Source organism: Ranitomeya imitator, chromosome 2 (genome assembly GCF_032444005.1).
Source record: "Ranitomeya imitator isolate aRanImi1 chromosome 2, aRanImi1.pri, whole genome shotgun sequence".
Classification (NCBI taxonomy): Eukaryota; Metazoa; Chordata; class Amphibia; order Anura; family Dendrobatidae; genus Ranitomeya; species Ranitomeya imitator.
This window is the reverse complement of record NC_091283.1, coordinates 758,897,988-758,920,195: the sequence shown is the minus strand read 5'-3', so window position 1 is coordinate 758,920,195 and position 22,208 is coordinate 758,897,988. Positions and strand designations below refer to the sequence as shown.

General features: G+C 51.0%; 1 protein-coding gene across 2 annotated transcripts in view; it reads right to left on the bottom strand.

The window, feature by feature from the left end:
- The window catches only part of FAM149B1 (family with sequence similarity 149 member B1), a 60,869-nt gene that overhangs the window by 5,330 nt on the left and 33,331 nt on the right, over nt 1-22,208 (bottom strand). For both annotated transcript variants that reach the window (XM_069753340.1, XM_069753341.1), the window contains exon 14: nt 20,414-20,533. In XM_069753340.1, coding sequence (XP_069609441.1) covers nt 20,414-20,533 — 120 coding nt within the window. The remainder of the gene's footprint in view (nt 1-20,413; nt 20,534-22,208) is intronic.

Here is a 22,208-nt window from a genome sequence, read left to right as displayed (position 1 = left end):
CGGTAAGTATTGACCACATCGCCAATATTTTCACCGACTAAATTGTTTGTTTTTTTATTGCTTTATTTTATTTATTTTTTTATATAATTAATTTTTATTACATGTTAAAACATTTTAACAAGCAAAATAGACAAAAAAAAATCAATGTATTGCTTTATTTTTAATGGGGCAAAAGAGGGGGCAATTTTAACTTTTATATTTTTTCATATTTTTAAAAAACATTTTTCTCCTACGCCTCATTGGGGGACACAGGACCATGGGTGTTATGATGCTTGCCACTAGGAGGACACTAAGTAAACACATAAAGAATTAACTCCTCCTCTGCAGTATACACCCCTTGACTGGCCAGTAACGACCCAGTTCTTGCTTAGTGTCTGTAGGAGGCACTTGGGTCTGCTTTCAGACCCCACTGTTTTTTATTTTTATTTTCTCTAAATTTTTATTTTTTAATTAACGGAGTGAAGGGGCGACGGATTCCTTTCTAGGGTCCGCTCTCCCCCGAACCATCCACAGGCGAGCACGGCAAGTTTACCTCCCCGTACCTCTCCTGCGACGACTGGGGCATGCTTAATCTACGCTAGGGTGACGGTTCCTATATGGTCCCGATCTCTCCCCTGTAAGATGGCGAGCACATAGAGTATAGCTCTTATGTGCATCTACCGGGCTCCTCCACAATCAAGCCCTCACCTCGGTGTCATGTAGTCCCCACGGTAGCCGTAAGTCCCCTGCGGCAGGCATATAGGAAGACGCACAGACGTTCTCCATCCCCCGGCATAGGGAGGATCGATTGAGCTGAAGGCTGCATCTCTGCTCGGGGTGTAGTAACCTTCCTCACGCTGCCTGCGTGGGAAGGTGCGGTCCGGGTCCCTGGGAAGAGGTGCCGCTGACTAGAAGCCAGCGGCGACCATTCGGAGCTACGTCGCGGCCGCCGGCAGGCTCCATAAATTTAGTCCCCGGCTTCTTCAGCCAGACTAGGCCGCAATTGAAATTCCCACCCACCGCCGGAGCCCCGCCCACTACTCAAGCGCTTCTCGCTCTGAGCGAGAAGAGCCCTGCAAATCTCAGGCACCATCTTGGGACTCCACTTCTGTGGGGAAATCACCCGAAAACGTTAGTTTTCCTCCCTGGGGACACCAGCACAGGACCGTGGGTAAGCTGCTCCACTCTATAGGGAAAAGCTTATCCCCTCCTCTGCACCCATAGCCCTGCTATTGCAGTTTATTGGAGGAATAGACAAACTATGTCTCAATCTAAGGAGGCAAAAAGGGGCAATAAAAAGCACACTGTGTTTTTTACTTCATGTGCCACTTGCAATTCTGCCTTGCCACGTGCCCACAATACTCCTTTGTGCCAGAACTGTGACCCGGCCTGTGCGCAGCCGCCTTCTGCCTCCACCTCCAATGTCTCCACCGACCCTGCCGAGCCTAACCCTCCTGAGTGGGCCGCTTCCTTGTCACGATCTATGGATTCTCCGGCCAAGGCATTGGACTCTTTCCAGGGATCCTCCCTAAGCCAGAACTCCCCTCAGTCGACCGCGACAGAATCTGGCGCAGGTACAGGGCTGTCCGACCACAGGGGGCGTACTCTCCTACGGGAATCTCGGGGTTCCAGGAAAAGAACCCATGCATCATCCCCCATCCACGCTCGAGCTTCAGCATCTACGAGATCAACTTCTCGCTCCCTCTCCCCCAAGGGTCGCAGCGTACATGACTCGGAATACGAGTCGGAGAAATCTTTAACCCAAGACTCCTCGATCGGTCAGGAGACACTTGACTCCCTTATTAAGGCAGTCAACAAAACGCTAATGGTTGACGAGGAATCTGTATCCACTCAGGAAAACGTCGTGTCTTTTAAAAAAGACTATACGTGTCCAAAAGATATTTGTTAATCACCCTGAGTTGTCCAAAAACACAGGGAACACCCAGATAAGTGATTTATGGCTCAAAAGGCCACGGAAGCTAAATATCCTTTCTCCAAGGACCTAATGAAGGAGTTGCTTCTCTCTCCTGTGGATCCTGCTGTATCGCGACTCACATCCAAAACAATCCTATCTCTGTCCGACGGTTCATCAGTCAAAAACCCTTCTGACCGTCAAATTGACTACCTAGCTCGCTCAGTCTTTGAGGCCTCAGGAGCAGCACTCCTTCCATCTTTCGCTGCTACCTGGGTGGCTAAGGCAATGGTTGCCTGGGCAGAGGTGTTAACCTCTACAGTCCACGACAGTAATCTTCCCCTAGAAGCGGCCAGACTCGCTAACTAGATAGCTCAGGCCGGAGACTTCGTAGTTAACGCTTCCATAGATGCGGCTGATTGTGCAGCACAAGCGGCTGCAAACAATCTCCATCAGGAGGGCCTTGTGGCTCTGCGATTGGCGAGCAGATTCTGCTTCTAAAAAGTCGCTGACTTCGTTACCTTACCAAGCTGGCCGTTTATTTGGGGAGAAACTAGACCAAATCATTTCGGACGCTACCGGAGGGAAAAGTAAATTTCTTCCTCAGCAAAAACCTACCCGGCCCTTTCTAAATCAACAACAGTTTCGGTTCCAGTCCTTTCGCAACAACTCTAGTTGGTCATCCGCTTTCCCTGGTTCAGGACGGCGGGGAGACAGAAATCCCCAGGTCTCATATAGACCTAACCGTTCCTGCAAACCCAGACTGAGACCTTCTGGCCCCAAGGCATCCACATCCCTTAAACCTTCTACACAATGACTCGTCAACGTGTCCGGCGGACACCGACAAAGTAGGCGGACGTCTTCTTTCGTTCCATCAAAATTGGATCTCGGTCGTTCACGACGAGTGGGTCAGAGAGCTCGTGTCCTCCGGATACAAAATCGAGTTTTCTATCATCCCCCCCCACGCTTCTTCCAGTCCTCCCCTCCCAAATCAAGAGCGTCACATCTTCTTCAGGCCATACAGGCACTTCGAAGGGACGGAGTCGTCGTTCCGGTCCCTCGAGACCAAAGGTTCAAGGTGTTTTACTCAAACCTATTTGTGGTCCCAAAGAAGGACGGGACTCTACGGCCCATACTGGACCTCAAGTTCGTACGGGTTTGACACTTCAGGATGGACTCGCTCCATTCCGTTGTCGCGTCCCTGGAAAAAGGAGAGTTCCTTGCATCCATAGACATCAAGGATGCTTATCTCCACATCCCGATTTTTCCCTCTCATCAGCAGTTCCTACGCTTCGCAATCCAGTACGAACACTTCCAGTTTGTGGCCTTGCCCTTCGGACTCGCCACTGCCCCCAGAGTCTTCACGAAGGTCATGGAAGCTGTAATGGCCATTCTTCACGCTCGGGGAGTGGCAGTTCTTCCATATCTGGACGACCCATTAATCAAGGGTCCGTCACATTCTGCCTGCGAGGAGTCTGTAAGTAGCACCGTGGATTCTCTTTCTTGCCTGGGCTGGAAAATCAACCCTCGAGAAATCATCTCCAGTGCCGGCTCAGCAAATCTTCTTTCTCGGCATGATCCTGGACTCTTCCCGCGGGTTAGTTATTCTCCCTCCAGAGAAGGTCTTGTCCTTACAACAGGGAGCGCGCAAGCTCTCCCGCCCAGTCCCTCACTCCATTCGCTTCACGATGCACATCCTCGGGAAAATGGTTGCGGCGATGGAAGCCGTTCCGTTTGCGCAGTTCTATTTCCATCCTCTGCAACAAGCGCTGCTGTTAGCCTGGGACAGGAGTCCGTTTTTCCTAGACCGTCGTTTTCGCCTATCCCCACAGGTCAGGAAAACCCTCGGGTGGTGGACGCTACAGTCCTCCCTCAACCAAGGGAGGTCCTTTCTCCCGGTGCGCTGGTTAGTGGTGACCACCGATGCCAGCCTTTTGGGCTGGGGTGCAGTATTCAATCACCACACGGCACAGGGTCGTTGGTTCACGTGAGAATCACGTCTCCCAATAAATATCTTGGAGATTCGAGCGATCACACTTACCTTACGCAGCTTTCATCACCTCGCAGGCCATCCCATCAGAATCTAATCTGACAACGCCACGGCTGTGGCGTATATCAACAAGCAAGGGGGAACCCGCAGCAGGGTGGCCATGCGCGAAGTCACCCACATTCTACGCTGGGCCGAGACCAATCATTCGCTCATCTCGGCGATCCACATACCAGGTGTGCAGAATTGGGAGGCGGACTTCCTCAGTCACCAAGATCTTGCCTCGGGTGAGTGGTCCCTCCAACCGGAAGTCTTCCAGATTTGTCTTTGCTGGGGGACGCCGGATGTGGATCTCATGGCCTCAAGGCTAAACAACCAGGTTCCCCAGTTCATTGCTCGATCCTGCGATCCTTGCGCCATCGGAGCAGATGCTCTGGTTCTGTCATGGCATCGGTTTCAGCTGCCGTACATTTTTCCTCTTCCTCTGCTCTCGAGGGTCATCAAGAAGATCAGGGCAGAGGGGAGACCTGTAATCCTTGTCGCGCCGGACTGGCCGCGCTGAGTATGGTACGCGGAACTCGTCTAAATGGTCGCCGACGTTCCCTGGCGGCTTCCAGAACGCATGGATCTTCTCTCACAGGGCCCGTTTTGCCACCGGAACTTCAGGGCCCTGTCTTTGACGGCGTGGCTGTTGAATCCTGGATTTTAGCCCAAGCCGGGTTCTCTCCAAGGGTTTCTTCTACCATGACTCGTGCTAGGAAACCCATATCAATGCGCATTTATCATCGCACCTGGCGCACCTTCTTTTCATGGTGCAATGCGCATGGACGTTCTCCTCTGGTGTTTTCCATTCCGTCCATTCTGGAGTTCCTCCAATCAGGTTTAAAGTCAGGCCTTGCCCTAGCCTCGCTCAAGGGACAAGTGTCCGCATTGTCAGTTCTTTTCCAACGAAAGATCGCTTCCAGACTGCCGGTTAAGACATTCATCCAAGGAGTTTCCCGGGTGGTCCCTCCCTATAGAATGCCATTGGCTTCATGGGATCTTAACTTGGTTCTCGGAGTTCTTCAGGAGGCCCCTTTTGAACCGTTGCAGGACATCTCTCTCACTCTCCTTTCTTGGAAGGTGGTCTTTCTAGTGGCGATTACGTCAATCAGGCGAGTCTCTGAGTTGGCGGCTCTCTCTTGCCGACCCTTTTCTGATTTTTCACCCAGACAAGGCAGTTTTGAGGACTTCTCCCTCTTTCCTACCTAAAGTCGTCTCCTCTTTTCACCTGAATGAGGACATTGTCTTGCCGTCATTCTGTCCGGCACCAACCCATCGTATCGGGAAAAAAAGCTCTCCATACTCTTGATGTAGTTAGGGCTCTTCGGCGGTATATATCTCGGATGGCTCCTTTCCGTAAGTCGGACGTCCTCTTCGTGCTTCCGGAGGGACATAGGAAAGGTCTAGCCGCCTACTTTAGCCAAGTGGATTTGCTCAACTATCCAGGAATCCTACCGCGTCAGGAACACCCCTGTTCCAGCAGGGATTAAGGCGCATTCGACTCGGTCGGTCGGTGCCTCTTGGGCCATTCGGCACCAGGCGTCAGCACAACAGCTTTTACGAAGCACTATCATGTTCATACCCAGGCTTCGGCAGACGCTGCCCTTGGCAGCTGCATTCTGCGAGCAGCGGTACCTCAGTAAGCCAGTTGTGCATGGGGTTTTTAGCAGTGCAATTGCTCCCCACCCAGGGACTGCTTTAGGACGTCCCATGGTCCTGTGTCCCCCAATGAGGCGTAGGAGAAAAGGAGATTTTTGTGTACTCACCGTAAAATCTTTTTCTCCGAGCTAGTCATTGGGGGACACAGCACCCACCCTGTTAGCCTATTGGCTTGTTGTTGTTTGTTCCTCGGTTTTGACATAGTTTACTTGTCTTGGTTTTCTCTTACTCCTACTGCTTTACTATCGAACTGGGTTGTTACTGGCCAGTCAAGGGGTGTATACTGCAGAGGAGTGAATTCTTTATGTGTTTACTTAGTGTCCTCCTAGTGGCAAGCAGCATAACACCCATGGTCCTGTGTCCCCCAATGATTGGCTCGGAGAAAATAGGTATTAGTCATACCGGTAATTATGTTTCCAGGAGTCCATACTGACAGCACCCCGGATGACGTCCTCCTCCTCCTCGCAGGGACAGGAAACACACGAGAGTTCAAATATCCGGTTCTACCCACCGATCCTCAGTGTTGTAACAAGAACCAAATCATGGAATAATGCAAATAAAACGTTTAATGACATAATCACATTACAAAATAGTATATAGGCACAAGTCTGAATACACCTGAGTTTATTACATACATGGAGGGGAACGACCGGTGCTGTCAGTATGGACTCCTGGAAACATAATTACCGGTATGACTAATACCTATTTTCCAGGACGTCCCTCCTGACAGCACCCCAGTGTACCAAAGGACCTCCTCAGGGTGGGATTACCGCTTGGAGGACTTTCCTCCCAAAAGCCGTGGGCTGACCAGATGTTACATCAAGCTTATAATGTCTACAGAAAGTGTCAGCCTTGGCCCATGTTGCGGCCCTACAGATCTGTTTTACAGAAGCTCCTGCACGCTCTGCCCAGGAGGCAGAAACACCACGGGTGGAATGTGCTTTTAAGCCTGAAGGAGGGTAAATACCCTCTGACCGATAAGCATCTGAGATTACATTAGTGATCCAGCGTGCAATAGAGGCCTTAGAGGCCTTCTTACCCTTATTCTTTCCCCCGAACAGAATGAAAAGGTTTGGATCTATATGCCAAGAGTCTGTGGCCTTTAAGTAATCTAATACCCCCTGTCTAACATCCAGAGAATGGAGGGCCCTTTCTTTCTCGTTAGCTGGGTTATTACAAAATGAAGGGAGAATAATTTCCTGATTTCTATTTTTAGTAGAGGCTACCTTCGGGATAAAAGCTGGATCTAATTTCAGGATTAGGCAGTCTTCCCTGATCTGTAGGTAAGGATCTCTGATACATAGAGCCTGAATCTCTCCAACCCTCTTAGCCGTAGTGATCGCCACTAAAAAAGCTGTTTTACGAGTGAGAATAGAAATAGGCACATTATCCCCCGAAGAGTAGACGCCCTTGCATAGAGCCCTAAGAACCAAGTTAAGGTCCCAAGATGGTGACAGCTGTCTAATGGAGAGATGCATCCTCTGAGTGGCCCGAATAAACCTTATCATCCATGGGTGAGATGCCAAAGGATAGTCTAGGAATGAACTTAGCGCGGACACCTGGACCTTCAATGTGCTGGGACGAAGACCCAAATTAAACCCTTTCTGTAGAAAGTCTAAGATACCAGGGATGTCCGGAGAGTCTGATACAACATCAGACCTGCCACCTTCTAGACAAAAGCGTTTCCAGATCTTCCGGTAAATGGCTGAGGTAACTGGTTTTCTACTACCTTGGATAGTAGATATGACCTGGTCTGATATCCTGAAGTCAAAAGGCCTGTCCCTTTCAGGACCCAGGCTGAAAGACGGAGTTTGCTTGGGACTGGACCCTGGTGAATGACTTTCCCTCTGGTGGGCAATTCGACTGGATTGCCAATTGCTAGAGTCCCCAGCACTGGAAACCAGCTCCTTCTTGGCCAATGCGGTACGATTAGGATGACGGCCGCCTGATCTTCCTTGATCTTTCGCAGCACAGCTGGAATTAACGCCGGTGGTGGAAATGCATATGACAGAGGTTGATCCCATCGCTGGCTCAGAGCATCTACCCCTTCTGGCAAATCCGAGGGGTTCAGGGAGAAGAATCTTGGGGTCTTCGCGTTCCTCCTGCTTGCGAATAAGTCGATGTTGGGAGTTCCCCATCTGAGACATAACCTTCAAAATATGCTCTGCTCCAATTCCCACTCTGTTGGGCACAGGTTCCGCCTGCTTAGGTAATCCGCTACCACATTCTTGGATCCTTCTAGATGGATCGCCGTTATGGATAGCGCTGTGTCTTCTGCCCAGCTCAAGATCATCTCTGCTAGGTCCTGCAGTGGTTGATATCTTGGTCCTCCTTGATGGTTCAGGAATGAGACTGTTGTTACGTTGTCGGAGAATATTCTTACGTGACAATCTGAGAGGCTGAGCTGATTGTGTCTCAATGCTTGCCATACGGCGTAGAGTTCTCTGAAATTGGACAATCTGTTTTTTATACTTTCTGGCCACTTGCCTTGCAAAATTCTGCCTTGTAGATGAGCTCCCCAGCCCCATGCGCTGGCGTCCGTATTAATAACTACGTAAGGGGAAGTGATCCACAGAACTCCCACCTTTAGATTTTCTGATCGTATCCACCAGAAGAGAGATCTTCGTGTTAGACCAGTCAGCCTTAATGGAGCCTCTAGTGAGGACTGACGTCGATCCCAGCTGGACAAGATTTGCTTTTGTAGCTGTCTTGAATGTGCCTGTGCCCATCTGACGCATGGTATACAGGCTGTCATTAGGCCTAGAACCTTCATAGCCATCCTTATGGTAACTCGATGTTCCAACAGATATCGGACTCGAGTCTGAATTATCATTCTCTTGATGTCGGGTAGTGAAGATATTCTGCGTCTGGAGTCCAGAAGCACTCCCAGGAAGGTTTTCCTTTGTTCTGGTGGAAGATCGGATTTCTGCCAGTTTATCACCCATCCGAGATGTCTCATTAGAGCAATAGTCCGCTCTCTGTGATCTTCCAGAAGCTTTACAGAATCTGCCACGAGAAAGAAATCGTCTAAATACGGAATTATTATGATGCCTTGTTTCCTTAGGAAGGCCACCATCTCTGATACAAGTTTGGTAAAAATACGAGGAGCAGAAGCCAGACCGAAGGGAAGGCCCTGAAATTGATAGTGTCAGGTCCGAGATGGCAGAGCTACTGCAAATCTCAGCAGGTTCTGAGATAAAGGATGTACTGGGACCTGGTAGTAGGCCCTTTTTAGGTTGATAGTACACATGACCGCATTTTGATTTATCAGCGGGATTGCTGAACGAATGGACTCCATGAAGAACCTTTTGTATCTCACCCAATGGTTTAAAGGCTTTAAGTTTATCATAGTGCGGGTGTCCCCTGATGGCCGAGCGATAGTGAAAAGGGAAGAGTAGTGACCTTTCCCCAACTCTGACTGAGGGACAGGAATTATTACCTCTGTCCTGAGCATGTCCTGTAAGTCTTTCAGTATAGCCGAATCTGCCACGACTAACGTAGGTGTAATGTATCTTTATGGGGGAGGAAAATAAAGTTCTACACTGTAACCCTTGGATACAGTACTGAGAACCCACTGATTTTGCGTAATTTGCGCCCAATTTCCTGCAAACCTCCGAAGCCTCCCCCCGATACGAGTGGCGTCATAAAGACTTGTTTTTATAGGAAGGGCTAAAGAAAGAACCTCTGTTCCTACTACTTTGTCCCCGGGAGCCTCTGTAGGATCCTCTGCTGGACCGACCCTGACCCCTATGATCGAACTGCTTTCTGGAGAAGAAACCTCTCCGAAAGGACTGAGAACGTTTATGTTTGTCCTCCGGAAATCCCTTCTTTTTATCCGAGGCTGACTCGAGGATGGAGTCTAAAGCAGGTCCAAACACCCTCTGTCCCGAAAACGGAATAGAGCAGAGTTTGGATTTGGAGGCATTGTCACCTGACCATGACCTTAGCCACACCGCCCTCCTAGCCGCATTAGATAGAGAACTATTATGGGCTGAAAAGCTAACAGATTCGGCTGTCATATCTGATAAGAAAGCCATTGCTGATTTCATTATGGGAAAGGAATGCAGAATATCCGATCTGGGGGTCTTATTGGACAGTTGCTCTTCCAACTGCCCCATCCATAGGTACATAGATCTGGCCACCGAATTGGTCGCTTTGTTAGTTTCAATCAGGGCTGCAGAAGCCTCCCAAGCCCTCTTAAGAAGTATGTCAGCCTTCCTGTCCATAGGATCACGAAGACTAGAGGAGTCTTCGAAGGGTATAGCAGTCTTTTTTGTGACTTTAGCGACGGTACATCAATTTTAGGGATCTCCTCCCATAGCTTGACATCCTCATGATCGAATGGCAGGCGACTTTTAAAGTCACGAGATAACACTAGTCTGCGTTCAGCTTCCTTCCATTCCTCCAGGATCATAGCTTTAATATGGTCACTAATGGGAAACACAGTCTGGTTTCGTGCCACAAGACCCCTGAACATTAAGTCCTGTCTGGATTGTGGCTTAGCAGTGTCTTCAATCTGCATCGTATTCCTGACCGCCTGGACCAGATCATCTGTCTCTTCAGAATGGAGGAGGTACTTCCTGCCTCGGTCCTGGTTTTCTACGGGAATTTCTCCCTCCTCCTCTGATAGCGAGTCCCTGAACTCGGAACCTTCATCAGTAGAATACTCTGGCTCCCCATGAGCTTCCTCCTTCCTGGCCCGCTTGCGACCAGCTATGGGACTGGAAGGCCGAGAATGTGAGAGGCTGGATATAGAAGCCTGCACTTCCTCCCGAATAAGGGATCTCATCTCAGAAAAAAGCAATGACTGCTCGTCCTTCATGATTTTAGACGTGCAGGTGTCACAGAGGGTCTTGCCATGGGAGTCTGGTAGTTTAATATGGCATACAGGACATCTGTTGCTCTTCACCGTGACCTTCCCAGACTTTTTAGTCGTGACCGGGGGAGCAGCGGGGTCTCCCTTATCCTAAACAACATAAGATAGGGAGAATAGGCTAGATGGAACGAGGGATCTCCTGGATAAAGGGGTGTACTGCCCTGGGCAGACTTACCCCCTCCTCGACGTTTCTTTCTTCCATAGCCGGACCTGTAGCAGACGATACGACCCCCTTCTCAGGTGCTGGACGCTAGCACAGTAGCGACTGCTCTGTCGGCGTTCTCCTGCTGGAGCGTCTGCTTTACCGCTCATAGAACGCCACCGGAAGTGACGTTTCGCCGGCTCCAATGAAACCGGAAGTGACGCGACTCCCCATACGCGGAAGTGCCGGCCGCTGTAGCGTCTCCAATACTGCGCGCTCTGCCAGATGGAGTCGCTCCTGGATCGCCGCCGCGTCCTGAACAGAGAGCCTCCCACCGGGAGGAGCGGTTCGATCCCGGAGCCTCGTCCCGCTCCGGGCCTTTGAGGTAGAGGGACTACCCCCCACCCACCCCGGGGAGTTTCGACTTTGGGCTGCTTGACAGGGGGAAGGTTTGGATGCCCGCCCGATCCCCCTGAGCCCGGTAAGCCTGCTGCTTCTCTGCGTGTGTCCCTCCGTGCAGGGACAGGAAAAACACTGAGGATCGGTGGGTGGAACCGGATGTTTGAACTCTCGTGTGTTTCCTGTCCCTGCGAGGAGGAGGAGGACGTCCTCCGGAGTGCTGTGAGGAGGGACGTCCTGGAAAAAGATTTTACGGTGAGTACACAAAAATCTCCTCTTTCCACTTATAACTGTACTTGTTAGTTCGCTGAAGAATACAACCTGCAATCACCTGAGAGCTAGTACTATACACAACAATACCACAGTATTGCAATGTATAGCGAAAAAATAACCGAAAAAGAAATATGTGCCAGGAACAAAATACAACATAAGTAAAAAAGTTAATTTTATTTAATAAATTAAAATCCTAATCGTGCATGTACATGAAACTTTGTGTTCCGTCAATTTGACGGTGCATAGGTAATTCCCCTTCTAGTATATCATATCAAAGTATGTATATAATCATATCCAATAATTAAAACACGGGGAAATATACAGAAGTACACAAAAACATTCAGTCAAGGAAGAATGATGAGAATGATCAGCTCACCCACCAATAGACCCGACACATGGCTAACCACTGCTCCATCAATTCCCTACAAACCGTCAAATTGATTGAACCCAAAGTTTTGTGTACATGCATTATTAGGATTTACCAGTTTACACAGACATTGCATGGTAACCTATAAATGGTGCAATCATGTACACATGTATTTGTGGAACTTTTTTGATTAGCTCGCCCACTATTTTTTAGTTATGTCTTTTTCCGTGTTTGTTCATTTGTATTCCTTATATAAAATGTATCTACTAAAATTAAATTTTTTACAAATATTGTTGTATTTTTTGTTCTTGGCACATATCTTTCTTTTTCGGTTATTTGTTTTTGTTTCCTGTGTTGACCTGTAATTAATTGGGTTATTGGGGATGTATCAGTAAATAAGTATAGCAAAAAAAAAATCAGTCTCTTATAAACACCAGCTACAGGATGGCTTTTACAGAAGTACTGTAATGACAGGCACTAGGGTCTTCAGCAGACCCCCTGCTCTCAAGGCAACCCATCTGCGCCCTGATAGGCACATAAAATGACACCTCCCCCTGCTGTCAGAGACAGTGGCATTCAACAGGTTGCTCCACCCGCGGCTGTTATAGGCATATGATGGCTGAATAATGCAGCCATCATCTGCCGGGAATGATGCAGGCTCGGCTTGCGAGCCTGCATCACAGTCAGAGACCCAGGACAGCATGGGATTACATGATTATTTCTTTGAGGAAAAACACCTTAGAAAAAGCAGCAGCTGAGATCCCGTGCTGTAATGTCTGTATACTCTTCCCCCCCCGCCCATGAGCTGTGGTATGATCAGACCATGTTCCTGCACAGTCAGACACGGCCATTACACAGTGCACAGCAGGGGTACATTTATAAGATTATCTCAGCACAGGGACATTTTTTAACACATCCACATGGGAAATTATTATTATTACTAGATGGTGGCCCGATTCTAACGCATCAGGTATTCTAGAATATGCATGTCCACGTAGTATATTGCCCAGCCACGTAGTATATTGCCCAGCCACGTAGTATATTGCCCAGCCACGTAGTATATTGCCCAGTGACGTAGTATATTGCGCAGCCACGTAGTATATTGGCCAGTTACGTAGTATATTGCCCAGCCACGTAGTACATTGGCCAGTTACGTAGTATATTGCCCAGTCACGTAGTATATTGCCCAGCCACGTAGTATATTGGCCAGTTACGTAGTATATTGCCCAGTCACGTAGTATATTGCCCAGCCACGTAGTATATTGCCAAGTTACGTAGTATATTGCCCAGTGACTAGTATATCGCACAGCGACGTAGTATACAGCACAGAGCCACGTAGTATATTGGCCAGTAACTTAGTATATTGCCCAGTCAGGTAGTATATTGCGCAGCCACGTAGTATATTGCCCAGCCACGTAGTATATTGCCCAGTCATGTAGTATATTGCCCAGCCACGTAGTATATTGCCCAGCTACGTAGTATATTGCCCAGTTACGTAGTATATCGCACAGCAACGTAGTATACAGCACAGAGCCACGTATATTGCCCAGTGACGTAGTATATTGCTGAGTGACGTAGTATACAGCACAGAGCCACATAGTATATTGCACAGCGAAGTAGTATACAGCACAGAGCCACGTAGTATATTGCCCAGCTACGTAGTATATTGCCCAGCCAGGTTTGTCACAGGTGAAAAAATAAACATATACTCACCTTTCCGAGGGCCCCTTGTAGTCCACGGCAGCTTGCGGTCCCAGGGTTGGTATCAGAGCGCAGGACCTGTGATGACGTCGCGGTCACATGAACGTGACGTCATGGCAGGTCTTTCTAGCGCAGGCGCGCACGGCCTGTGAAGACGTCGCGGTCACATGACCGTGACGTCATGGCAGGTCCTTCTGCCATACCATCTTTGCTACCGGGAAATGGCAGTGGAAGATGGCGGCCGGCGGGAGCGGCTCAGCGGACTACGGAGGATGAGTATAGCAGGTTTATTTTTTTTAATTATTTTTAACATTACATTTTTTACTATTGATGCCGCATAGGCAGCGTCAATAGTAAAAAGTTGGGGACACATAGGGTTAATAGCAGCGGTTATGGAGTGCGTTACCCGCGGCATAACGCGGTCCGTTACCGCCGGCATTAACCCTGTGTTAGCGGTGACCGGAGGGGAGTATGCGGGCGACAGGCACCGACTGCGGGGAGTAAGGAGCGGCCATTTTCTTCCGGACTGTGCCCGTCGCTGATTGGTCGCGGCAGCTATGACAGGCAGCTGGCGAAACCAATCAGCGAATGAATAACCGTGACAGAAAGACAGACAGACAGAAGGACAGACGGAAGTGACCCTTAGACAATTATATAGTAGATTATTATTCCAAGATCTATTGATTAAAACAGGATTTTTGGTTGCTTACCGTAAAATCTGTTTCTTGAAGCCTCCATTGGGGGACACAGGAACCATGGGTGTATGCTGCTGCCACTAGGAGGCTGACACTATGCAAATAAAAAAGTTAGCTCCTCCTCTGCAGTGTACACCCCACCGACTGGCATTATACTCTTCAGTTAGTGAGAAAGCAGTAGGAGATAATGAAACAAGGTTGAAAAACCATAACCACAAACTTGAGAACTGTAACGTGAGAACAGTCATAGAACAGATAACAACAGAAAACATTGGGAGGGAGCTGTGTCCCCCAATGGAGGCTTCAAGAAACAGATTTTACGGTAAGCAACCAAAAATCCTGTTTTCTTTATCGCCTCTCATTGGGGGACACAGGAACCATGGGACGTCCCAAAGCAGTCCCAAGGGCGGGAAAACAGACTTCCATCAGGTCAGAGGACTCACCACTGCCGCCTGCAGGATCCTTCTGCCTAGGCTGGCGTCCGCCGATGCGTAGGTATGGACCTTGTAAAATTTGGCGAACGTGTGGATGGAAGACCAAGTTGCCGCTTTGCAAAGCTGTAGGGCGGAAGCCCTGTGGTGCACCGCCCAGGAGGCGCCGACTGCCCGGGTAGAGTGAGCCTTAATCCCAGGAGGGGGCACTCTGTTCTTGACCCGGTAAGCCTCCAAAATTGCCGTTCTGATCCAGCGAGCAATAGTCGCTTTAGAAGCCGGCTGGCCTCTGCGCGTGCCATCAGGAATGACGAAAAATGAATCCGTCTTCCGGAAAGAGGATGTTCTATCCAGATAAATCCTCACTGCCCTGACTAGGTCCAGCTTGTTCAACGATCGCTCCAGAGGATGAGTCGGAGCTGGACAAAAGGAAGGTAGAACGATGTCCTCGTTGAGGTGGAAGGTGGAAACCACCTTAGGAAGAAAAGAAGGTGGAGGTCGGAAGACCACCTTGTCCTGGTGAATGACCAAAAACGGAGGGCGGCAAGACAGTGCCGCCAGCTCGGAAACGCGGCGAATGGACGTGATGGCCACAAGAAAGGCCACCTTCCAAGATAAAACTGATAGAGGAATCTCCCTAAGAGGTTCAAAGGGAGAAACCCTCAGAACGTCCAGTACCAGGTTTAAGTCCCATGCCTCCACAGGGGCCCTGTACGGCGGGACGGCGTGGGCTAACCCCTGAAAGAAGGTCTTAATCTGTGGCCGAGAGGCCAAGGTCTTCTGAAAGAGGATGGAAAGCGCAGAGACCTGACCCTTCAGGGAACTAAGAGCCAGGCCCGAATCCAGTCCTGCCTGAAGGAAGGCCAAAAGAGAAGGCAGGGAAAAAACCATAGGCGGCACGCGGTTGGACTCGCACCAACGGAAGTAGGCCTTCCAGGTGCGGTAGTAGATCCTGGAAGACGAAGGCTTCCGAGCCTGAATCATGGTGTGAATCACCCGGTCCGAAAGGCCGGACGCTCTTAGAACCGCGGTCTCAACAGCCACGCCGTTAAACTGAGCGACCGAGAATTCGGGTGGCAGATCGGACCCTGGGACAGCAGATCGGGCCTGTCTGGAAGGCACCAGGGAGCGTCCGCGAGAAGGTTGACGAGCTCCGCGAACCAAGCTCTCCTGGGCCAATCCGGGGCGATCAGGATGACCGGCACCCCTTCCGCTTTGATCTTCTTCAACAGTTTGGGAAGTAATGGAAGGGGTGGGAACAGATAGGGCATCTCGAACTGTGACCAAGGAATGGCCAGAGCATCGACGCCCACTGCGAGAGGATCGCGTGACCTGGAGACGAATTGTGGAACCTTCCTGTTGATCCGAGACGCCGTGAGATCCACATCCGGAGTTCCCCATCGAAGACAAATCTGATGGAAGACCTCCGGATGCAGGGACCATTCCCCTGCCGCGAGACCCTCGCGGCTGAGGAAGTCGGCGGCCCAGTTTTCTACGCCGGGGATATGCACCGCGGATATCACCGGAACCGTTGCCTCTGCCCAAAGGAGGATCTTGGACACCTCGGCAAGGGCCAAGGAGCTCCGAGTCCCCCCCTGATGGTTGACATATGCCACAGCCGTGGCATTGTCCGTCTGGATCCGGACTGGAAGGCCCTTGAGAATCCTTTCCCAATGGCGGAGGGACAGAAAGATGGCCCGAATTTCGAGGACGTTGATCGGCAGCGCGGACTCCTGCAGCGACCAACGGCCCTGAACCGTCAGGTGGCGAAAAACCGCACCCCAGCCGATCAGGCTGGCATCCGTTGTCACCACCTGCCAGTGAACCGGAAGGAAGGACCTGCCCTGGGAGATGAGATGAGAGGAGACGTCAGCCACCAGTTGAGAGACCGCTTGACCCGAAAGGAGAGTCTGATCGGCCGATCCAGGGAGAAGACCGACCTGTCCCACTGAGACAGAATGGCTTGCTGAAGGGGTCGAGAATGGAATTGGGCGAAGGGAATCGCTTCCAAGGTAGCTACCATCCTCCCCAGAACCTTCATGGCCGATCGGAGGGAGGGAGGCCGAGGACCCTGGAGCAAGAGAATGTCCCGACAAAGGGTGGATCTCTTGTCCTTGGGAAGGAAGACTCTGGACTGACGAGTGTCGAAGAGCATGCCCAGAAAGATGATGCGCTGAGAAGGAATAAGGCAGGACTTCTTCCGGTTGACCAGCCATCCGAAACGGGATAAGGTGTCGAGAACAATGGACAAGCTTTCGTGGGCCTGAGCAAAGGACGGAGCCTTGATGAGGATGTCGTCGAGGTATGGAAACAGAACCAAGCCTCTGACTCTCAAAATGGCCATCAGCGCCGCCATGATTTTCGTGAACACCCTTGGCGCGGTTGCGAGACCGAACGGCAGGGCGACGAACTGAAAATGATCTTGTTGCACTGCGAAGCGCAGGAAACGGTGATGTCCGGGAAATATTGGAACATGTAGGTAGGCGTCCTGGATATCTATAGAGCATAGAAATTCCTGAGCCTCCATGGAAGCAATTACTGAACGAAGGGATTCCATCCTGAAGTGTCTCAGGCGAACCCTCCTGTTCAACAATTTGAGGTCCAGAATGGGACGAACCTTGCCGTCTTTTTTCGGTACCACAAAGAGGTTCGAGTAGAAACCCGTGTACCGTTCCTTTTCTGGGACGGGAACGATTACCCCGGATTTGAGCAGAGAAGCGATGGCTGCGAAGAAGCCCGGAACCAAAGCGGGATCTTTTGGAGGACGAGATTGGAAGAAACGATCTCTGGGTCGGGAGGCGAACTCTATTTTGTATCCCGAAGACACAACTTCCCTGACCCATGCATCCTCTACTGCGGAAATCCAGACGTCCCTGAAACGGAGAAGACGGCCCCCCAACCTGGGAGTCGGGCTGGAGTCTTGCCGAGAGTCATGCGGAAGTGGATCTTCCAGTCCTGGGCCTGGACGATCTACCCTGGGAATAGCGAGGACGCCAGGACGGAGTGGGCCTGAAGGACACCGCCTTCTTCTCTTGACGTGCCTGTGGCCTCTGTTGCTGCTGGGAAAAGGAGTTTGACGCAGCGAAGCGACGAAAAGGCCGGAACGAGCGAAACTGCCGTCTAGGAGGAGGGCGACGAGGTTTAGCCTGGGGGAGAAGGGAACTTGTGCCCCCAGTGGCGTCCTTAATGATCTGGTCCAGCTGGGAACCAAAGAGACGAGAGCCCTGGAAGGGCAGACTAGTGAGGGACTTTTTGGAGGACAAGTCCGCCTGCCAGGCCTTGAGCCAAACGGTCCGGCGGATGGCAACGGCATTGCTGGAAGCCTGAGCCGCACAAGAGGCGACATCCAGGGAGGCGGAAACCAGGTATTCACCAGCGTGGGAAATCTGGTTGGCAAGTTCCGCTAATTGCGCTGGAGGAGCCCCGTCCAGGATACCTCGCCGCAGATCCTTGGCCCATTTTGAGATGGATTTTGAGGCCCAAGTGGAAGCAAAGGCCGGGCATAGCGCTGCTGAAGCCGCTTCGAAGGCAGATTTTGCGAAGGATTCTATAACTCTGTCGTTAGAATCCTTCAGAGACGCTCCGCCGGACAGTGGGAGCACCGTGTTGGTGGACAGCCTGGACACAGGTGGATCCACCGAGGGAGAGACCGTCCAATTGGCGGTAAGATCTGGTGAAAAAGGATATAACACCCCCAGGCGTTTTCCCCTCTGAAAACGTCTGGTCGGATTCTCTCTCTCTCTGGCCAGGATTTCCTCGAATTCAGGATGAGGGGCAAAAAATCTTGAAGGTGGTTTGGCCCGTCTAAACGAAACCGCCTGATCTGCGGGTTCCGTAGAGGGATCCTTAATGCCACAGGTTTGGTTTATAGCCCGAATGAGGTTCTGGACCGACTCACTCATGGTGGCGATTTGGCTAGGATCCAACTCCGACATCTCCTCTGAGGGCGCATCAGATAAAGCCTCGCCTGACTCAGGGGAGGAGGAACGGTGCGACACCAACCGCGGGGGAGGGCCGTGCGGCGAGATGGAACGCGAAGAGGACTCAGACCGACGTTCCTGTCTGGACCTTTTGTGGCTAATCAAGGAGGGCTCGGGCGGCGGTTCCTGCGACCCGCTGGCCACTGCAGGGGTCTGCAGGGGTAACCGATCCAGCGCGGACACCAGGGTTTGGGACACCCGTGTTAAATCGGCCACCGATTGTGACAGAGAAGCGGCCCAGCCTGGGATGGGGGGATCACTCTCGGGCGGAACAGCCGGGGGATCCTGGGCGGTGGGAACAATCGGGTTGCTGCAGGACTGACACAGCGGGGAGGACTGACCTGAGGGAAGTTTGCTGTTACAGGACGAACATGCAAAGTACGTGACTAAGGTAGTAGATGAAGAAGAAGTAGGGGGGCGAGAGCGGCCCCCTTTAGAGGAAGACATTTTGAGGGACCCTGAAGATGCCAGTTGGTTAGGGGACAGAGGGCAGAGGGGGGTGTCAGACTGCAGTGCAGCTACTCACGGACCCGGTCCTGGAAGATGTCCCACTTGTCCTTGGTGGAGAAATCCCCTGGTGCTGAGCTCACAGAAGATGCGGGCGAAGGAGCGTGGCGCGCTGCGTGAGGCACTGCAAGGGCTGCTGCTGTGGTGTGAAGCGATGCTCACACCAGACGAGTGTCCCACAAGGAAGGGGGCGGAGCTAGACGCAGAGGCGCCGGTGGGCAGGTCACAGTATGTCGGGCGGGAAAAAGCCCGCCCGCAGAGGCGGAAGTGACAGATCCGAAGACCGGAAGTAGGCCCCGGCCGAAGCCGGGGCCTAAATTAGGAACCGGCGGCCGGGAAACGAGCCGCGGCGCCGGTATAGAGCGCCGGAACTATGCGCCGCGACGGGAGGCTGGCGGCACAGGCGCCGCAGCCTGCTAGGCTGCGCCGCTGAAGGGCGCCGCAGATCCACCTCCTGCGGCGCCGGAGCAGTGCGCCGCGACGGGAGGCTGGCGGCACAGGCGCCGCAGCCTGCTAGGCTGCGCCGCTGAAGGGCGCCGCAGATCCACCTCCTGCGGCGCCGGAGCAATGCGCTGCAGCGATAAGCAGCGCGATAGACTGCGGGGCTGCTGCGCTGAGGACTGTGCCCAGAGAAAAACCGCCGCGGAAAGGAGCGAACAAAAGCCAAAAGCTGCCAAAAAAGAAGTGAGAGCGCTGCGGCCAGAAAAGGGCCCCGCACTGGAGCAGAAGGCCCTTGCAGAATGGGGAAAATGCTGGAACTCCAGGAACCGATAAAAAAATCGACCGCGCCGCAAGGATACAGGCGATGACCGGGTAAGAGAGGGTCACCGTCTGGGAGCCCTTAACAAGAATCCCCCCCCTAACAAGGATCTGGGATGGGATAGGGGAAATACTCACCTAAAAAAACATCCCACGCCGTACTAACCTTAAAAGAGGGTGAGACATCCAGGGCTGATGGACGTCCTCGTCTCCTCCAACCGACAGGCTCTGGTGGGCGAGTAGGTGGGGGACGGAGCCAGGACCGGACTTCTGAGCACGCTGGTGTGCCAGGATCTTGGTCCTGGTGAGGGATCTATGAGGATACGGGGTGGCAGTACACACCGTACTCATAGTCCGCTTGTGGGAATACAGGTGTGACTGCTCACCCTGTATCCCTCCGAGGAAAACTGAAAGAAAACGACGCACATTGAGGTAGATAAGGGTCTAATGAAAGACCCGTGTCCACCTCCTACTGACACTAAGCTAAACTGAAGAGTATAATGCCAGTCGGTGGGGTGTACACTGCAGAGGAGGAGCTAACTTTTTTATTTGCATAGTGTCAGCCTCCTAGTGGCAGCAGCATACACCCATGGTTCCTGTGTCCCCCAATGAGAGGCGATAAAGAAAATGTAATTTGTTTGTGGGAAAATCCAGTTAATGGTCCAGTGTATACAAAGTTATTGCAGTGCAGTCATTTTACTGACCTGAGAGTGAATAATCCCCGTCTTCGTTTTTCTCATTTATGGATGGTCCCATTTGTAGTGAACTGGCTGAGGAGCTGGCAATACTTAAACCAATGCCAGTTATTCCAATACCAATGGAATCTGCAGGCAGAAGAAGAATCAGAAGCACATTCTAGTTACCTAATCCACTCCCCCCTCAGGCTAGGAGCACACTGTGTCTGCCATATACATCTGGAGGTTTTCCCCAAAGTATACTGTAACGTTCCCCATAGACTCCCATTCACCAGACCGAGGCAAAAAGTGAGCGTTTGGTCTCCGTCTGGCCAGTCAATGGGTCATTAAGGTTTATGGATATTTTGGCATCCGGCTTGACAGTGGCCACTGTTGGGCACATACCTTCTAAGTGGGCGCATCAGACCCTGGCCACAAACATAGTGAGGCACGGCAAATAACCACTCTAGCGGACTAAAGCCATCTATGCACTATTGCATTTTTCCGTACAGAACAGTACATGTATGGCTGCAGTTTCCCCATGTAAAATAATTTGTATCCCATTCCCATGGGGTGGGTAAGCGGATTTTAATTGGTGGGGATCCGACTCACGGTGCTTTAATACTGTGTTTTGGCACCTGTTCATTAGTCTTGTTGTGGCTTATGTCCCAAATGGGATTCAGGAATATGCGCCAAAGGGGGCCATAGAAAATAATGGTGGCGACAGTGAATGGGTGCTCTGTCGTGCTTAGTTTTTGGGGGTGCATGCCTACTGGAGACAGACACCCAGAAGAAGCCTACTACGTGTGGGTGTCCGCCTCCAGTAGGGTTACACAGACAAAAATGATGCACATCAGAGTGCAAATTGACTTTGTCAGCATCATTATAGACTATGGCCCACATTGGCATGTATGCCCTAATCCCATTTTGGGGGGGTTGGACGTAAGCCCAGATGGGACCAACGAATGGGTGCCAAAACGCAGTGTGAAAGCACCCTGTGGGTATGTGCACAAAGCTTTGTATCAGTAGGTAAAAAAATGCCACATTTTCTTGTGGAAACGTTGCTTTCGAGGGGGTTATATGTGAATACAGAGGTTTTTTTAGTTTCACTAAGTGGTTTTGAAGAGTTTAAGTGTTTTTTTAAAGTGTTTATTGCAGTCATTTGATTGGGTATTGCCTAGTTTACAGGAGATCCCATGAGGCGCTGCTTCACAGAAGTACATTCACTTTATTTTTTCCCACTAGGTGTTTTTGAAAACCCACAAAGGACTGAACATATGAACATAAAAGTGGATTTATAATAGAAATGGAAGAGTCTTTCAAGTGTTTTTGTAAAAAAAAAAAAAAAGGGGAGAGGACTGGACCGCTAGAATTGCTACATCCAAAAGATGGTGCTAACAGTCAATATTGACCGTTTAACAAGCTTTCTTACAGAATTTAGAATAAAAATCCAAAGCAGAAACTCCATTTGCAGACACATGTTTCAGGGCGTTTGCCTCTCATCAGTGCTCATGTGTCTAGTTTAGCAGCTTCTGACAGTCCTTATAAGGCCAGGATCACACATACGCGAGATACGGCCGAGTCTCGCAGGTGAAATCCCTCCTCTGGTGCCGGCACTCCGGAGCGGAATGTGCAGCTCCATGTGTTGCTGTGCGGCTGCACGCTCCGGAGTGCCGGCGCCAGAGGAGGGATTTCACCTGCGAGACTCGGCCGTATCTCGCGTATGTGTGATCCTGGCCTAACAGATAACATTTAACCTTGTGTAGAGTGCCAAGTCGCAGTAAAGAGACTTACAGGCCATGCAGTTGTATTCTAGGGATTCAAA